This window comes from Corapipo altera, unplaced genomic scaffold, assembly GCF_003945725.1.
Source record: "Corapipo altera isolate COAL_440 unplaced genomic scaffold, ASM394572v1 53, whole genome shotgun sequence".
In the NCBI taxonomy this organism is placed as follows: domain Eukaryota; kingdom Metazoa; phylum Chordata; class Aves; order Passeriformes; family Pipridae; genus Corapipo; species Corapipo altera.
The window spans coordinates 5,489,948-5,509,018 of NW_020884900.1; the positions used below are offsets into that span (position 1 = coordinate 5,489,948).

Consider the following 19,071-nt stretch of genomic DNA (forward strand, 5'->3'; position numbering starts at 1 on the left):
TCCAGTTGAGTGTACCATAAAGATTCATGCAAATTTTGCATGACAAATTGTACCCACAATTGTTATGTACCTCATATCCATGGGACAGTATGTTTTAAAATTTCTATTGTATGAAACAGGTTAATGTCTGCAAATTAAAATCTGCAACCTCACAGTAGATTTTCTAACTACCCAACCTCTGGAAAAGTTTGTGCGAACAAATATTGCAATAATTTCCTTGTGCTGCTCTAAGGACTGTACTGACACATGAGATTCATGCTCTCCCCCATCTGTCACAACTCAAAGCACAGACCAGGTAAACCATGTCATTTTCACAGATATTTAGAAAAGGTTAGCAGAAATTTTTAGAAAGTTATTTCCTCCAACCTGTATATTTAGGTGAGTCATTTGTTCCCTTCGAATTCACTTTCCTCAGGGCAGCCAAGTACATAAGTATTTCTGGCACTGATGGAAATAATCATGTGCTGTATCACTTTTTTCCCATGTGGGAAATACATCTACTCTCTAATGGGGAACTGAAACAAGATTGTCACCATTCTAACTAGTGGCAACACAGAACAAACAGGAAACACTTCAAGGGAAATATTTACAAAAATAGAATATGCAGAAGACATAAGAAGCTTTCATATTGTGAATGAATACTCCAAAGCAATAATCTATTTCTTGCCAACATTCATGAGCAAGAACGGAGTAAAAATTAAATGGATTAGGAAACACTTAAGAATTTTTCATTAAACTGCACTTAATACAGGTAATTGTGTATGGCTACTGTCATTATGACCTATGTATTTTATATGCAGAATCTATGTCCAGTAACATGGGTGGTAATAACTATTAGTGAAACTTTTCACAGGAATTAATGGTTGAAACAACACTGACTTATGTTGGAAGTCTAAAATACACAATACTCCCTGCACCCACTGGCTGTTCCAGCATCACTTACAGTTCCACTCACCTACAATGTTGTCGCAGGGCTTGTCAGGTTAGAAACTAGGTGCTTCACATCTCTCAACTGCACACTGTTGCTGAAGGTAGCGAGTAAAAAGAAATTCTTCATTTAAGGAAGAAAAAAACCCAAACAAACCCAAAAATTTTGATGCCTTGATTGCTCATGGTAAGTAAAGAATTCCCATTTACAAGCATAAAATACAGGAAAGGGACTGGACAAAGCCAAAAGTTACAAGTGTCATTTTTCTCTACTTTTTCATAGTACTCTCGATAGAAAAACAACCCACATATAATATGTTTAATTTTCAGTGCCATTTGTTTTAAAAGTATGGACTCTGACAGTTGTGTCACGCCAGTGAAGATCACCATTATATCACAGTGGAACCCCTTCTGGATATATAGCTGTGTCTGTTTACTGTGCCTAAGTATTACTCAACATGGCAAATGTTTGTACAAAGAAAAGGTCACTCTGCTTAGTGCTTGTCCGAAACCAGGACAGGATCAAGTATGAAATCCAACAATGAAAGTCTTTAAATTTCAACACGCCCGTTTTTTGTAAAATGAAAATCTGTGTTCAGGTTTTGGCAGTCTGACTCAAAATCATGTTTCTGAAATCACAGACTTTAATGGAAACATAAAGTTGATACACAAAACAACATCTGAAAACAGATCTGAAACATCTAAACTGGATTGTAAGTGACAGGAGCAAGCTTTGGTAGAATTGGATTATTTAGAATAACCATCACAACGCTAACAACAAGTCACTCGGGATTTACATCCCAACATTTGTAGCAAACAAAAGGTTACCTTTAACCATGGTGGATTACAAATAAAGACAAAAGTAGTGCTGATCATTTACGCTTCCACACTGAACATGACTCACAGTCTGATTGTTCTCCCAAATATCAAGCCACTTTTGTAAGCATAACATTTTTATATTTCACCTTAAAAAACTCCGATGACATTTTCCTTGTATGGTTTCAACAGTAGAGTTTTAGAGCCATTTCACTGTGCAAGTGTTATTTACTCGTGACTTCCAAAGTAATAGGCTTATTTGGAATTATGTTGTGGCAGTGTCCTGTGCATGGTAAATTTATCCAATTTGGAGCTGAGAGGAGGACTCCAACCCACAGAACAAGACTGCAAACAGAATTGCTGTATTTGAATGTCTGTGGAAGGTGTGCTGAGGCAGAGGACCTCGTGCAGCAAGTGGTGAGCTGCAGGAGGTGGTGAGAAGGCTACATAACTCCAGGGAAGCTGAGAAGGAGTTAGAGAGCTGGTTCTGAGCATAGCCTGCAGTAAACTCACAGCCAAACCGGCAAAAACTCCCCCACCATGCACATACAGAAGGGGAGGGGGAAGGGGGGGGCAATAAGGCAGGAGAATAGACACTTGAAATGGCAAGGACCTGCAAGAGGAAGAGATTTCCCCTGAAACATGAGGTGCCCTTGCAGAACTGCTTCACCACTCTGCAGGCTGAAGAGGAGCCACTATAGAGCCACTATATCAGGAGAGAGGCTGGTGCTGAGTAAGGCAGCCTGATCTCCTCCTTGTGTAACAACCACAGCAACTAAGAAAAGGTGGCAGGTGTCAGTAGCAGGGGACTATTCTGAGAGGCAGGGAGGCACCCATTTGCCAACCTGATGTACTCTCTGGAGAGGGGCTCGCTGGGCTGATTGCCAGGGCTTGGATCAAGGATGTCACTGAGAGACTACCAAGCCTCGTACAGTCCAAAGACAAACCGCTGTTGTTTCATGAGGGCACCAATGATACAGCCAGGAGCAGTGTGAGGACTACCAAGGAGGAGTACAGAGCCCTGGGAGTGGCAGTAAGGGACTCTCGAGTGCAGGCAGTTTTTTCATCAATCCTCCCTGTCAAAGGGAAGGGTTTGAAAGGGCCAGTTGAATCTGGCAAATCCACAAATGATTACAGGACTAGTGCCATGGGCAGAGGTCTGGCTACCCCTGGGGACTCATGCTGAAAAACCTGGCTGATGGAGTCTGAGGGGGGCCCATCTGCCAGAGAACAGGAAGAGCATCTCTGGTCACAGGCTTGCCAAGCTGATGAAGGCAGCTTTAAACTGAAGTTGCTGGGAGAGGGAATCCTCAATCCATCCCACTCCTAGTTTGATGCCAGCGCCAACAAGAGATGCCCAGAGCCTGGAGAGGGATTGCAGGTCAGCAGAAGAGCACCTGAACTGCTGCACAAAGGAATTACAGATATTCCTGCCAGTAACTCTCCTTCATCAGGGGCCCAACTTAAATGTCTCTAGGCAAACGCACATAGCATGAGGAATAAACGAGCAGTTAGAGACCATGCACACCTGCAGGGCTGTGATCTTACTGGCATCAGAGATGTGGTAGGATGGCTCCTATGACTGGAGTGTTGGAGTTACAGAATACAGGCTCTTTAGGAAGGACAGACAGGGAAAGGAGGTGGGTGTAGCCCTGTATGTTCATGACCACCTGGAGTGCTTGGAACTGTGCCTGGTGATGGATGAGGAGCTTATGGGTCAGAATTAAAGGGAGGGCAGGGACAGGGGACATCATAGTGGAGGATTGCTGAGGCCAACCAGCCAGGAAGACTGAGTGGATGAGACTGTCTACAGACACATAGGAGCAGCCTCATGTTGACAAGCCCTGGTCCTCATGGGGGACTTCAACTACCCTAATGTCCATTGGAGGGACAACACAACAGGGCATAAGGAATCCGGGAGGTTCTTGGAATGCACTGATAATTTCCTTTTCGAAGTGACAGAGGAGCAAACGAGGAAAGGTGCTATGCTGGACCTTGTTCTTACCAACAAGGAGGGCTGGTGGGGAATATGAATCTTAGGGGCAGCCTTGGCTGCAGTGACCATGAAATGGTGGAGTTCAAGATCCTCAGGCCAGCGAGGGGGCTCACAGCAAGCTCACTAACCTGGACATCAGGAGAGCTGACTTTGGCCTCTTCAGGGATCTTCTGAAGAGTACCACGGGATAAAGCCCTGGAGGGAAGAGGGGCCCAAGGAAGCTGGTTAATATTCAAGTGTCATCTCTTGCAAGGTCAGGAGAGATGCATCTCAACAAGTCAGGCAAAAGCATCAGAAGACCTGTGTGGATGAACAAGGAGTTCCTGGACAAACTCAAACAAAAAAGCAAAGCCTACAGAGGGTGAAAACAAGGACAGATAGCCTGGAAGAAATACAGAGAAATTGTCCAAGCAGTTAGGAAAGCTAAAGCTCTGACAGAATTAAGTTTGGCCAGGGACATCAAGGGCAACAAGAAAAGCTTCTACAGGTACATCAGTGAAAATATGAGCCCAGTCCAGAAGGAACTGGGAGACTTGGTTATCTGGGACATGGAGAAATCTGAGGTACTCAATGACATTTTTGCCTCAGTTGTCACCAGCAAGTGCTCCAGCCACTGGGGCCCAAGTCACTCCACTGAGAAGGCAAAGGCAGGGACTGTGAGAATAAAGAACTACCCACCATAGATGATCAGGTTTGAGACCATCTAAGGAACCTGAAGGCACACAAATCCATGGAACCTGATGAGAAAATTTTGAGAATAAGGACGTGATTGGTGACAGCCAACATGGTGTCACTAAGGGCAAACCCAACAAATATCCTTCTGTGACAGGATTACAGCACTGGTGGAAAAGGGAAGAGCAACTAACAGCATCTACCTGGACTTGTGCAGAGCATTTGACAACGTCTTGCATGACATCCTTATCTTGAAAACAGAGAGGCATGGATTTGCTGGATGCACCACACGGTGGATAAGGAATTGACTGAATGGTCACACTCAGTGACCATTGAGTTGTTGTCAACAGCTTGATGTCCAAGAGGAGAACCACTGAAGAGTCGCATTCCTCAGAGGTCAGTACTGGGACAGGTGCTATTTAAGATCTTTGTTGGTAACATGAACAGTCGGATCAGAGCACCCTCTGCACGTTTTTCAACCACACCAAGCTGTGTGGTGCACTCGACACACTGGAGGGAAGAGATGCCATCCATAGGGACCTTACCAGGCTTGAGAGCTGGGCCAGTGCAACCTTATGAAGTTCAACAAGGCCAAGACAAGATCCTGCACCTGGGTCAGGGCAATCCCAAATACAAGTTGGGCAGAGAATGGATTGAGAGCAGCCATGGGGAAAAGGACTTGGGGGTCTTGATTGATGAGAAGCTCAACACGACTGGGCAACATGTTCTCACAGCCCAACAAACTAAACGTGTCCTGGGCTGCGCGTCGTGGTCAGAAAGTCAAGGAAGGTGATTCTGGCCCTCTACTCTAATCTTGTGAGACCCCACCTGGAATACTGCATCCAGCTCTGGGGTCCCCAACATAAGAAGGTGGACCTGTTGGAGTGAGTCCAGTGGAAGGTCACAAAGATGATCAGAGGGTTGAGCACCTCTCCTGTAAAGACAGGCTGAGAGAGTTCAGGCTGTTCAGCCTTGCAGAAGAGAAGGTTTCAGGGAGACCTTAGAGCAGCCTTCCAGTACCTGAAGGGAGCCTACAGGGTAGCTAGAAAGGAGTTTTTACAAGGGCATGTAGTGATAGGACAGGGGATTGGCTTTAAAGAGGGCAGGTTTAAATTAGGTATTGGGGAGAAATTCTTTACTGTGAGGGTGGTGAGGCACTGGAACAGGTTGTGCAGAGAGAGAGAAATTGTGGATGCCCCATCCCTGGAAGCATTCAAGGCCAGGTTGGATGGGGCTTTGAGCAACCTGGTTTAGTGGAAGGTGTCCCTGCCCACAGTGTGTGTGTGGGGGGTGGGATGTGGAACTAGATGATCTCTAAGTTTCTTTCCAACCCAAACCATTCCATGATGCTACTATTCAGTTCTATGAATCCAGTCTGAAAAGACTGTATAGCCTATTTTTAACTTATAAGAGAAATTATGATTGTACAAGATTGTATTTTTTAACATTACTAACATGTAGGTGATGGAAAGTAAATTGTGTCAGATGAACACTCTTGATTGCCATCAGTCTATACAACTTATCTTGTATCAAATTTATCTCCATTGTGCTAAAGGTAAGAGAAGTTAAGACTAATAAAACAAGTTCTCTTCTCATTAAGACAAGACAATACATTTTACAAGACTTCAAATGTTGAATCTCAAGTCCTCTATTGAGTTACTTAATGTTTGCTTCCAAACCAAGATACAGGCTTCATTACTGCCAACATCATTGTAACACTTGTCATTTGATAGCAAGCTCAGTAATTTCAGAGCCTGTTTCCCCCCTCCTTTCCATATATTGTTTGTGCTTCCTGCTTAGATCAAGTGGTCATATTCTAACAGCCACTATAAAAGTAGCAGTTCAAGTACATTTTACCATCCAAGAAAACTGTAACACAGGATGGTTAGTCTAAATACATCGAGGATGAAGTGCAAGGCCATTTGCAGTAAGAAGTTGCCAAATGGAACCACAGGCAAAATGGCAATCCAGAAAGAAGTACTGGAACTACGACTTTTATCCAGTTTGATATGTTTTCTGAAAGGGGAAAGTACAAGTTATAGTCTTCAGCATGAATAACATATTTTAAAAACTACCAATAAAAGGGTTTGCCAATTTAAAAGTTAGTTGTTGACTGTACAAAGAACGAGCCAATGGACTTCCCACTCTTTGCCTCTTTGTTCTCCTCAGGAGTCCTTTACCTTTCACAAAGAAAATTTTAGCTATCAAACTTGTCCATAAATTTTGCCGCTGAGTGTGAAACCATCCAGTTAGCATATACACTATCATTTGCATATCTTGAAAACACAGAGTTAGTGCCATCGAATCTTGTGAGTGGAACGGGGCTCTCCTCAGGCCAGTTCGGGTATGACATGCCTAAAAATGAAAACAGATAATTTTTTCTGCACTGAAGAACCATAACTTCATGTGCAGACAGTAAGGCCCTTGGCAAAACTCCCTTTAATATTTTAAGCCAGTCCACTGGATTTTGTCCCAAATCAATTAATATAAATGATGTTTTGAAATCCCTGAAGCACAAATTCAGATGTAGGCAAAAACCCTGGAAAAATTAAAGTGCTTACTCAATAAAAAATTGTGTGCATACATTGCACACGTGCATAATAAAAAGCTAAGAATTGTTCTTCTCATGAGCCTCCAACTTTCCACAATTTTATTTTTTAACAATCATAGCAATGTATTGCTTTGCTGTACAGGAAATGCTTCAATAATTAATAAACCTATTTGGGACAGGATCCAAAGTCCATTCCAATGACTGAGAGTTATTTCCATTTACTTAAATGGGCGCCTTTCCTTTGGCTTCAGTGAGGTTCTGGGGACACTCTCACACCCTCACCAGGGATCCCCTGCTTAATTTCAGGAAATCCCAGGAGCACAACTGAGTAAAGTCCAACAAAGTCTTGAGCACTCTTGTCTTGATTCAGCATTTAAACGTCTATTTTAGGCTTGTAATTATTTGCATTGAGTCTAGAAACTATTTCTCAGTTCAGGCACAAGCAATTACCAAAATGGACACACAGAGTGCTCAGCACCATGTTGATTCAGCTGTACAAGCACAGAACCGTACCAGGCTTGAGATTTTAAAAAACAGAAAACTGATTTTGTTGCTTATTAAGCATGCAGCATCTGCCATCAACCTCATGGCAGCTTTTCCTGCTACTTCATTCTTTTAACAATCTGACCACTAAGTGCCCCAAAGTCAATGTGAGCTGGGGAAACCTAATGAAGAAAATAATAGCTAAGGTATAGATCAAAAATAGACCCAAAGCCATGTATTAATGGCAACTTTTAAACTAAAAGATCCAACTTTTTAAAAGTCGTACTGCTTGAAGAATGAAAAAAGTATCTGTGATGTTCGTAAATATCTAAAACCATGTAGAATATTTAATCAGGAGACAAAATGTAGGAGTTTTGGCAAGAACCATTTTTACTGTCCATCTCACCATCACAATATGAAAGCATATGTTCTTTTTAAAAACACTTGCTACATCATTCAGTCAAGGTTTAGTAATAACATGTTCATAACAAATCAAAGGACGTGAAAACAGCTGAATGTAGTTTCAAAATGCCCATTGTTAATTACATTTTCAAAGGAATTTACATGTCAATTTAGTCTGCATATAATATTTATATACAGTATGTCTACCTTCTGTATATAATAATCTGTTTTCATCCTATGATACATTAAATACATTTCAGCTTATGGATCGAGAATGTATTAACAGCAGCTGAAATTTAGAAATCCTTCTTAATAAATGAAAAATATTGCAGATGGGTCCTATCATTGAGTTATGGCAAAAAACAGTATTTAAAAAAAAAGTCTATTGCTTAAATTAGAGGTGCAGAATCTAACATATTTTAAATGTTCTAGCCTCCCCCAACAGGATAGTTGAATTAGATACTCATTAGCATTTTATATTTCCCCTGAGAATACTTCCCTGATCTTTTTTTTTTCTTTCACTGTATGATATCTAGTCATTTTACTTATTTTCACATCCTTTTAAAAATGTTTATTTTAAACACAGCTGCAAAATGACTAAAGGATGATCCTGATGCAAACTTTGACATTTACCAAAAGAAAAAACAAACAAACAAAAAAACCCAAAAGAAGCTTCCAAGCAAATTTTGATTGGCTTCATTCGGACAAGAAACACTGTAATGGGGTTACAGAGTCTGAGAACAGTGCAGAAGAAAAATCAATTTTTTTTGTGTGTGTTGCTAGAATCTAGTAAATGCATGTGAAATTCTACCATAGAGTTTGTTTTCAATCCATGTGGAAGGGAGGGTTCGAGGGAGGGGAGCATTATTACAGTCCACGAGAGGTGTCTCCTCTTCTGAGAGCCCGTCATCGTAAAGTAAGGAATCAGAAGGTGTGGAAGCCGCAAGATCTAAGTAGTCCTAAGAAGTGAATACAGAAAAAGCTGGTTAATGTATGTGGCAGTGTTGCTGTTTGGGTATAAGGGCTAAATGTGCATTTGCTTTCTTTACAACAAGGAACTACAGACCCCACTGCATTTGGCTTTTGCTAGAACCTCTGGCACCACAGCATCTTTGGAAGCATCTGGTTTGCCTGGACACTGGACATGCTAGAGACACATTAATACTTCCCCTACTTCATTCTGCACATCAGGAAAATACCCAAAAAATTGAAGGGCTGTGCTGATTTCTTTGATTTCTCTTTTTCTCAGTTTCTGGTATGCCTGATACATATGTATGCCTGAAATATATATATGTAGATACATATGCATGCTTAAAGGAGAAGGTACTCAGATCTCATAATTATTTTAAAAAATCTATTATATAACAAGAAAATATTGTCAAATAAAGCTTTTGATGCTGTTCTAAAAGTAAATATTTAGGTCAACTGTAAGAATTCGTTGGTTTTCATCTATGCTGCCAAATTGCTTTGATGCAAAAAAAGAAACATGAAGCATTTTCAAATAATCTAAAATGTAGTGTTTGCTTTCACAATGGCTTTTCCTTTGGAAATTTACTGAAATTGAACTTTAAAAGATGAAGTTACGCAATTTTATGAGGGAAAAAAATCTTCAGAATTTGTCGCTTAGAAAGGCAAGAAGAAAAATGACTAATTTGTCAAGTTCTATTTTGGATTGGTTTTGTTTTAATTATGATGATCATTTCAGAAAACTTGCCAGCTTCTGTGTTACAAGTCTGTCAGTGGACATGCATATCTTTTGCACACAGATTCTCAGAAACTATAAGTTAGTGGTTGATAAATCAGAGTGATTTAATGTACAGCCTGGACCTTCCACTTTGCCATTTTCAATTTAGAACTTATTTTTACATTCACATTCTGAACCCAATCATTCCCACTTGTTTATTAGCTTTTTTTGCATAGAGCATGATTATTAGATGGAAAAAAAATTAAGTTTTATGTGCAAGTAGATATGTATACATTTTATAAATACATGCAACTTGGACTTATTTTTAGACCTCAGTATCCATTCATTTAAAGAAACTCTATACAGGATTATAATAGTTCTAAATTAATAACTTAGAATGGTGGGATCATACAGCTTTCAGTTCTCTGACTGCATGAAATGCTTCAAGAAACTAGATATGTAAATGCTCCAAGATTTGATGAAAAATAAATTACTTTGCTTTAAAATAAAAATAATTTTTTCTGTACATTCAAACTCAGATGATCCCAAAAACTTTCAAAATTCATGCTTTCCACACTTACCCTACTCTTCACCATCATTTTCTCTAGTTCCTTGCTGATCTCAGTAAATGTTGGTCTTTTATCAGGTTCTTGCTTCCAGCAGCGCAACATGAGGTTGTACCTGTGACCCGCCACAAGGTGGAAAAAAATCCAAAATTGTTAGAAGTGGGTTGTGCTTCTGCTCAAATAATTTATTGTACTGAAGCTGAACTGTGGCATGAAGGCCATCCCCAAGTACATCAATCTCTGCTGTGTTTTGTTAAATGTTCCCTTAAATTAACAACTGACATTCACAACAATGGGCTTTTATTTCCATGAGTCTTTATGAGTTTAAATAATGATGCACTTGGCTGTCCTTGAAGGACTGTAGTCTTAGGTTTCTTTCTCTGTTTTCAGTTTCTCAAGGGACCACCTCATGTGTAGGCAGCAGGCCAGATTTAATTTAATTTTGTTTGCATATGACACCAAAGAAATTTGTACATCAACCTGAAAAACTCTGCTGTTATACCAGAAAGTAGAAATTTGTTCTTCATTTGCTTAAATTCTTAAAGGTTTATGTAAACTTTTCTTCAAAGTGAAGTCTAACCTAAGACTATTTGCACAAACTAATTTTCTTTTGATTTCTTCTATTATTGTTATTTGGTTACATCTGGTTTTATTCTGTCTTTAACTGCCTTCTATGGCATACAGTGTGAAAAGGAAAGGGAACAGAATTAAAGTTTTATAGTTGAGTGACTATCAGACAAACATTGGCCAAGTTCTGAAGTGTAACTCTCCAGCCTGTGCTGTTCACATTGTTTTTCTAGCTCACGTGTTTTCAGGACTAAGTGATCTTGTCACGTAAATGCTCTAATTGTGAAACAGTTGGCTACGAGAAATAGAGCAACATATTGAAAAGCATTGCATTTTTTGCTTTCATCCATGATCTCTCTTGCTTGACTGGGTAAAGCAGAGAATGCAAGTTAAGAAAAATACTTCTTAAAGTGGGCTTTCAAAGGCTGTCAGAAAATTTTTTGAGTAAAACAGAAAAATTTGAAAAAAATCAGAAAACCATGATGTGGCTTGAATAAGAAAATGAAACACAGAGACGGTCAGCTCGCCTAACCTAATAATTATCAATGATATAACATGTTTGAAGACTGAGGTCTTATTCCCTGGTGAGATGAAACAAAGAAAAAATTAAATATTACACATTTCCTAGAGGATACCTGCTAATCACACTTGTAAACTTCTACACTGCCCTAAATTCATAAATGCTTAATGTTTTTTCTCCGTGTATTAAAAAAAAAAAAAAAAGATTTATTATTTATACTGTATTTTCTCAGCCCAGATGTGGCCAAAGCATCCTTCCAATTGAAAATCAGTCAAAAGAGTGGTCACAGTGATTACAGCCTGGTAACTTTCAAAAAAACCACGACCATGACCAGATTTGCAGGCTGAACAGAAATCATGCCTCATCTCCAAATGGAAGACCACAGACAGAATATATTACATATTGAGAGTGTTTTAATAAATCAGCCAACAAATTATGAACTGTCTCCAAATAGGAAAGAAATTGCCATGGGCTTACCAAGTCACAGAAATTTTATATCTTCTAGAGTGTAGATTTCTGTGTCAAGGTATCATTTCTCCTTTGTAATGCCAGGACAGCTAATAGAGAATGACTGTGGATGGAACATCTGTCTCATTTGCAGGAAAGTACAAAGGTAATTTCTTGAATATTTCACCTACCACTGTGTTTTCTGAAATTTTCCTCCTTCCCCCACCCTCAAAAGTTTTAAATGTTCAAACTCTTTTAGTTGTTTGGCAAGCATGTTATTCAATATCCTACAAATATTTTTGGATGTAGCTGTAAGGATTTTGTTGGCAATTTTTTTCCATCACTTTACTGTTCACTAATTTCATGACATTCTTTTAAGCACTACATATTTTGACTGTATCTCTGAGATATATATTTATATGGTATTTATTTAAACTTTTTTTTTAAAGTGCATTTATTAACAAGATGTTTTATGAATCTAATCAGATAAAGAGCTACTTACATTTCTTCACTGCAGTTTTCTGGTCTCTCCATTCTATAGCCTGTTTTTAGGAGGTTAAAGAGTCTTTCAGGAGCAATACCTGGGTAGGGATTGCCTCCCAAAGTAACAATCTCCCATAGCAGAACTCCAAATGACCACCTGAAAAAGACAAAATGAGTTTGGTGAGTTTCATAAGCTTAGTGTGGCATTCACACAACAAACCTCTTTCTACTGTTTTCAGAACCCAACAAAATTCAAGACACTGCCAAGCCAGAAGGGCTGTACAGATGCAAATAGGACCATCCTTGTTCCCAAATACTGTTCATTGAACAGTTTAGCAACCAAAACAGCAGAGAAAATGGAAACCCCTCTTTTATCCATTGACAAAAGCTAACTATATCCTGGGAAGGCCCATCTTCTCTAGACAGCAGAAAGTCCTTCCCATGGTGGCCCAGCCCATATCAGCTGGTCTGTTGGGTCATTTCAGTGATTCAGGACTTAATTTTCTTCTTAGAGTTAATGAATGAAGAGGAAAGAATTTATTCTGGAAATACCAAATGCCTAAAATGAAGTTTGACATAGAACAGAAGAAACTATTTTCTATAATGAACAGAAGAAACGGTGAATTTATAAATGTGCTTTACTGAGGAGCTCAAACAAAAAGACCTTGTGCAATAGGTTGGAAGTATTTAGAAGAATTAATCCATTTTTGGAGGGCGGGCCAGGAGAAGAGAGGCAAAAATACTTCCCTTTCCTTAGTGAAAGGTTTTTTTGAGAGACAAAGAAGCTACAAATTACATTGAATCTGCTCAACTGACAGAATTGACAAAATCTGGATGTTCAAAATGAAGGAAACTAGCCAACACTTTTTCACGCAAAGGGAATGCTCAGTAGGATTCATCTGGAAGCAAAATTGCATACAATTTATGAAAAAATGTTAGCTTTGGTAATTTCTCTATAAATTCTACTTTTAAGAAAATTTTAGGAAGTGTTACACACCTACTGCCAAACCAAACAGGGGTATCTAATTCCCTATGAAAATTCCATCTCAAAATGTTAGCCAAATACCTCACCTCCTGTCTGACTACATTCCACCTGCTCTTCTCACATTCTGAAGAACAATGGTAAGCCCAAAAGTACAGCAATAAAACTTCCAAAATGATCAGAGAAGCCAAAGTGACTCTCACACAGTCTTAAGTGGTATGCTGCCATTCTTCTCCCTAATGCCATTCATTGAATTAATTTTTAATCTCTCTGCACATTCTTGAAAGCTTATGAATATTTATAGCATTTTCATATACTTTATTAATATTTCTCCTCATACCCTTTTTGAAGCCAATTATGCTCTGCCATCAGGTTATAATTCTGTCCATGATTAATTCAAATAAACTTTGGAGCATGGCAGGCTTTATTTTTAAAATCCACTTCTGCTTAAGAGGAATTTTACAGAATTATGGAAGGAGAGATCAGATGAATAATTTCTTAATTAAAGTTGTTTAGTAAATGGATGTATTAGAATAGAATGCTATAGAATGCTGCAATACTTCAAAATTATTATACAAATTAAATACTATGGGAGGACAAATGAAGGATGAAAGATTTTCCTCTATGTTATGTTTATTGATGAATAAAAATATGATCAGAAGAAGGCAGAAAAGAAAAGTATGTGAAGAAGAAGACAGTATGCTTGCTTTCCACTGATGTCATCAACCTCTGAAGCAAAAATGGGATTTTTGTAAATGCTGGCAAGTGGTACTGCTATTAAGCTTTGCTAACCACTAACTATACAGAACAGCTTTAGAAAGCTGGAAAATAGAAACACAAAATATCAGAAAAAAGAGCATATTGGAATGGTTGATGACTAATATGTTCACCTAAAAATATAACTGCATCACCACAAACAACAAAGAATATCCATAAAACAATATTTTCAGTGAGTGCAATTATCTAAAAAAATAACAATCAATGCTGCAAAAAAAGTACTTCATTGATCAGTCTGCTGCTGTTGAACTGGCATCCGTGGAATCCAGTGCTGGAGAAGATTTGGATTGCAACTCTGCGTGGCCTTGGTTCTGCTCTGTAGGAACTTGGCTAAATTAGGAGCTGCTGTACAGCACTCTTAGATTATTTGATGTATAATGACACAGTGAAGGTGACCCCACGAAGTGAGTCAAAGGCACCGTGTAAGCACGTGCAGATATTTAGTGCCTTTACGCCCTTGTACTGAAGCAGATCCACAAAACACAAGGCAGTGCTCTCTTTAGAATGCCTGATGCATCTCCAAGAAAGCTGGTAAATCAGCACAGCATTACAGGAGACACTATCCCAGACCTGGGAAGCAGGAAAGCCACAGAGCACCAGTGTGTTGTGTCACCCAGGGCTCTGAGCTTGCCTGATGCCAGCCAGGCAATCTCTGCGTGTTGTTGTACAAGAAACAGGCTCCTGGGCTTACTTAATAACAGCCCGTCAGGAAAACAAATGGGGAGGAATGATACTGGATCCAGAAGATCAATCAGCAATCAAAGAAGAGGCAGTTACATGACAACACAATCTGTTCTGGCCCCAAACCATAGTGACAAAACTGTTTTGAAGAAAATGAAGAAATTAAAAATATGCTAAGAAGTTTTTAAAGGAATTTTAACAATTCTCTGAGAAAAGTAGATTTAAAGAAGCAAGTCAGAACAATGGATGCTCTGAGGAGGACAAAAAGAGACCCAGAAACATCTGGAAGTGGATCTAAGTAGATGTGACATTCTCTCAAGAACTACCCCAATCTTTTTTTCTTTTCTTACTCCAACTGAAACTAAATAAAGGAAAATATTTTGGAAATTCATTTTGTAAGGAATTTCCAAGGCATGCAAAATACTTTATTTCACTACTGCAGAGAAAAGAGTAAAAAATAAATGTAATTATTTTAGAAGTGCAAATCAAAAGGTGCTTATTTGGTTGGACATTTGCTATTATCAAAGTGTTTTTCCCCTCAAAGTGCAATGCCACTGAAATTGGTATATTTTACTCCATCTGAGTGTAATGAAAACATTACTTTAGTCATGCCCTCTCTTTCAAGGGAAACGTGAAAGGTATCAAAATGCTACCTAGCAGAAAATCAGGCATAAGTACTGCTGCTTTTACAGTCCTTTAGGGGTTTTTCTCCTAAATAAATAATACTCAGTGTCTACCTGGTGAAATCACAAGCATCATTCACCCCAAAGAGAAAGAAATGCAAGTATCTGATCTTAATGTGAAAACAGCTTAGCTGTGGTTGTTTTGTCATCTCATCATCACAGGTGGAGATAACAGCATATCCATCTTCAAGGTCTCTATTTCCCTAATCACGCAAATGAACTTGTATCTTGGTACTGGAACTGGACCATTCCCCTAAGGTCTGAACTGACTGTCATTAAAATTAATTGGAGTTTTGTCATTGATTCCAATAGGAGTGAGGTCAGGCATTAAATTCTTCTTCCCTTCTTCCAATCCATCTCTCACCTGCCAGTAAGTGTTACAGACATGTGATGAACAGAACTGAGAAGTTCAGGTACAGCTATTACCTTTAGCTAAGACAAATCATTTGTGTTTATAAATTCAAAGGCAATCGTGTCAGATGGACACATCCAACCCTTGTTGATTTCAACAGGAATTATGTACATAAATACCTCTGATAATCTTTTATTCATATTTAATTCAACAGCAAAAATCTTATGTATCATTGCCAGTTGATGGTGCCATCCAAACTGTGTTTTTCATCTTTCTTTGCAAGAGGAACCAGTCTGGCTCCTATGTACCTTGTTGTGCTTCCTCCCTCATATCCTTAAACAAGTACAGAAACCAGAAAGTATGCAAGGATTTACACTTACACATCACTTTGTGTTGTATAGATATGGTCAAATAGGGACTCTATGGCCATCCATTTCACAGGTATTCGACCCTAGGAGGTAAAAAAGCAACAATGCAATTACTGGTCAGAAAATTAAGTTTCCTAATGAAAAAAAAAAAAGGTATTTATCTTCAAAATGATAAAAGATACTCTATCCATACTATAGCATTTTTCAATGGACTTGATGATTTGGCATTTCATAAGAAAAATAGTGAGGACAATTGTAAGATGACAATTTTAAAATGACTCATTCATTTCGTTTCACACACTCAGCAATCTAATTATGTGCAAGAAGGTGGTGTGGGTTTTTTTGCAGGTGGTCACCAGTTTTAAGTCAGATAAACTCAACTCTCCTCTTAACAAAGAACTTCCAAATGCAAAAATGATGGGGAATGATGGTTAAAGAGAAAGAGCTATCTCATTTATATAAGGGATGATGCATAAATGGAAGCACCCAGATACCTTTGGTTTCAGAACTGAACCTGGACAGTCGTATTTGGTTACTAGTTTCTAAATGGAATCTACATATTGCTACTTTTCACTGGTAGAAATTCACTGAGAAAATCTGAGAAATCCGCCCCAGATATTCATGAAAATCTAGGTTTGCAAAATTTCAAGATGTTTCATAACCTTTGCAATATGACTAGCATTTCATTCCCATGAAATTCATATATATCTATGCAAAACCTGTTTCAGTAGGATTTGAAACTTATCCTTCTGCCTTCCTCTCAATTTTTTATTTTCCCTGTCTCCCCATCCAAGCAGACAGATGCTTGCTAGGCTCTGAATAATACTACAGGCAAGAAGTGTCTCAGAAGTAAAGAGAAAATATCCATTCAGTATATCATGGCCCACCAAGTGAAATGAAACTGCCTAAATGCCTTTATGTGAATGCATCATTCTTAAAATACAGAGTAACTGGTACAGATCAGTGTAAAAACATATCAGAAAACAGCTAAACAAACACGCTAAAACCCTTTTACATAAGACCATGTCTTCTAAAAGTTTTTTTTTTCTTCTCAGCTTGTTTTGACTTATGAAACATTCACACAAACTGGCCTGAAAAAACAGGGAAAGCTAAACTAAAAATGCATGGTATTTATGGAAATCTTTTCATAAAATTCTAACATTTTTACATGTAAAAATTCTGTGCAACATGCAAAAATTTACATGCAACACTTTCACATTAGGTCAGAGAGGGAACTAACCAACAATGCTCATCTGATAAAGTCAATAGAAAGTTGTGTTCATGAAGATCACAGTCTAGCCTGGGACTGACTTGTGGAAATTCTGATGTCAGAGACAGGTGGATGAAAACTGCTCTATTGGACAGTAGCTTTCAAAAGAATAATTAAATGGCAAGCCTTATCTTCTTAGTCTCAAAGTTATAATGCTCAAGTGTTTCTTTTGCAGCAAAGTAGTGACATAACAACTTGTCTTTCCATCAAATTTCCTTTCACATTCCTACAGGTGAAAGGTTACCATATGCTGTCTACTGCCATGAGCACTGTGAGAAGGCAGAACTTTATCTAGGCACCCAACAATAATCTACTCTGGGAGGAAAAACACAACTACTTTAAATAACCTCTGGCAGATATCATGAGCTCCTGACCTGTGATGTAAAATTTTGATTAATATTTGGCATCTTTCATACATTTGGAAGGGCTTTGCTTCAGGTCTTCTGCACAGAAGTGATCATTCCTAATATTAGGATCTTTATATAAATTGACTATGCTTTTTTCAACTCCTTGAGATTTTTTGTTTATATTTTTAATTATAAATAGGAAGAGATAAAGACAAAAAGATGTGTGGTTTTGTTTGTGTTTTCACATAGTGTGATGAGGAACTGGATAAATAAGGAGTGGAATGAGAGGACTTGATAAATGAGGAGTGGAAGAGCTAACAGTGACTTAAATATGATACATCTTTTACACAGATATATATATATATTTCTGTCCCAATGATTGAGTTCATGATTTTGCTTCATCTTCATTTTTATTTCTTTAAAATAGAGAATTATTTTAAGTTAATAGCTATTATCTTTTTCACCCATGCTCAAGTGCTGCAGTATAAATTAATTTTCTTGATTAGCTAATAATTTTCAGTACTGCTTTTAATGTGCACTGTACCTTGCTCCTCTTTACATACGAATCTTCTTCATATACATCACGTGAGAGGCCAAAATCAGAAATCTTCATTTTGCGCCCTTCTGCCACCAACACATTTCTGGCTGCTAAATCACGATGCACGAGCTTTTGGAAGGAAACAACAGCAGTGTTTATGCTTCTTGTGGAGGAACCAAGTGCTAACGTGTCTATCACAAGCACTGTTACACTGCCCTACCTTCATTTCTGCCAGGTACTGCATCCCGCGGGATATCTGCCACGCAAACGAGATCAGATCTCCCATTGTCAGGGCTCGCTCATCAGGGTTGTCCAAATAACTTGAATTTCTGTTGCCATCGCCACCCACGTAGCTTGGGCCTACTTTTCGACTTTCCCTGAGAAAACTGCGCAAGGAGCCGTATTTAGCGTATTCCACAATTAAATACAGTGGGCCTGAAAGAAACAAACACATGGATAAATAAACAACTAACAGATAACCATTTTATGTTTTTTTTCAAAAAATTTTCTTCTAGTCAGCACATTGTTTTGAACAGAGACTCAAGACACCTCTGGCCTTTATGTAAAAAGCACTGAATCAGCCAGAGAATGAGAATATTTTTAGCTTACATCCTCTATGCAAAGTGAGTGAGTTTCAGCCTAAATCAAAGCAGAATGCTGGCTTCTGCCTATATTCCCTCATCTAGATAATTTGAGACCAAAAAAAAAGAGACTACCTTCTTACAAATCAGATCTGTGAAACAGCCTAACTTAGAGAAACTTTAAAAAAAATTAAAATAAAAATATTTTTCTTGAGCTTATGATACTGAGCTCAAATCATCTGCTAATTCCGGCACTGCATTTAAGGTGCCTTTTGAGAGCACTTAGAAACATTCTGGCATTGCAATCCATTAATTTCTCCCCATTATCCACATGAATAATACCCACTCAGTGCCTTAATGCTAAATACATTTGTCTGC

At 38.5% G+C, this 19,071-nt stretch overlaps 1 protein-coding gene across 3 annotated transcripts in view; it reads right to left on the reverse strand.

Annotated features, from left to right (window-relative positions):
* Window positions 1-5,704: 5,704 nt before the first annotated feature.
* Window positions 5,705-19,071, reverse strand: part of RET (ret proto-oncogene) — a 78,674-nt gene continuing 65,307 nt past the window's right edge. For 2 of the 3 annotated variants that reach the window (XM_027649588.1, XM_027649590.1), the window contains exons 14-20: window positions 18,333-18,547; window positions 18,119-18,241; window positions 15,970-16,040; window positions 12,134-12,271; window positions 10,113-10,212; window positions 8,659-8,806; window positions 5,705-6,766 (exon numbers count right to left, since the gene is read on the reverse strand). In XM_027649588.1, coding sequence (XP_027505389.1) covers window positions 6,609-6,766; window positions 8,659-8,806; window positions 10,113-10,212; window positions 12,134-12,271; window positions 15,970-16,040; window positions 18,119-18,241; window positions 18,333-18,547 — 953 coding nt within the window. In that variant the 3' untranslated portion in view covers window positions 5,705-6,608. The remainder of the gene's footprint in view (window positions 6,767-8,658; window positions 8,807-10,112; window positions 10,213-12,133; window positions 12,272-15,969; window positions 16,041-18,118; window positions 18,242-18,332; window positions 18,548-19,071) is intronic. The other variant, XM_027649589.1, reaches the window with a different exon arrangement.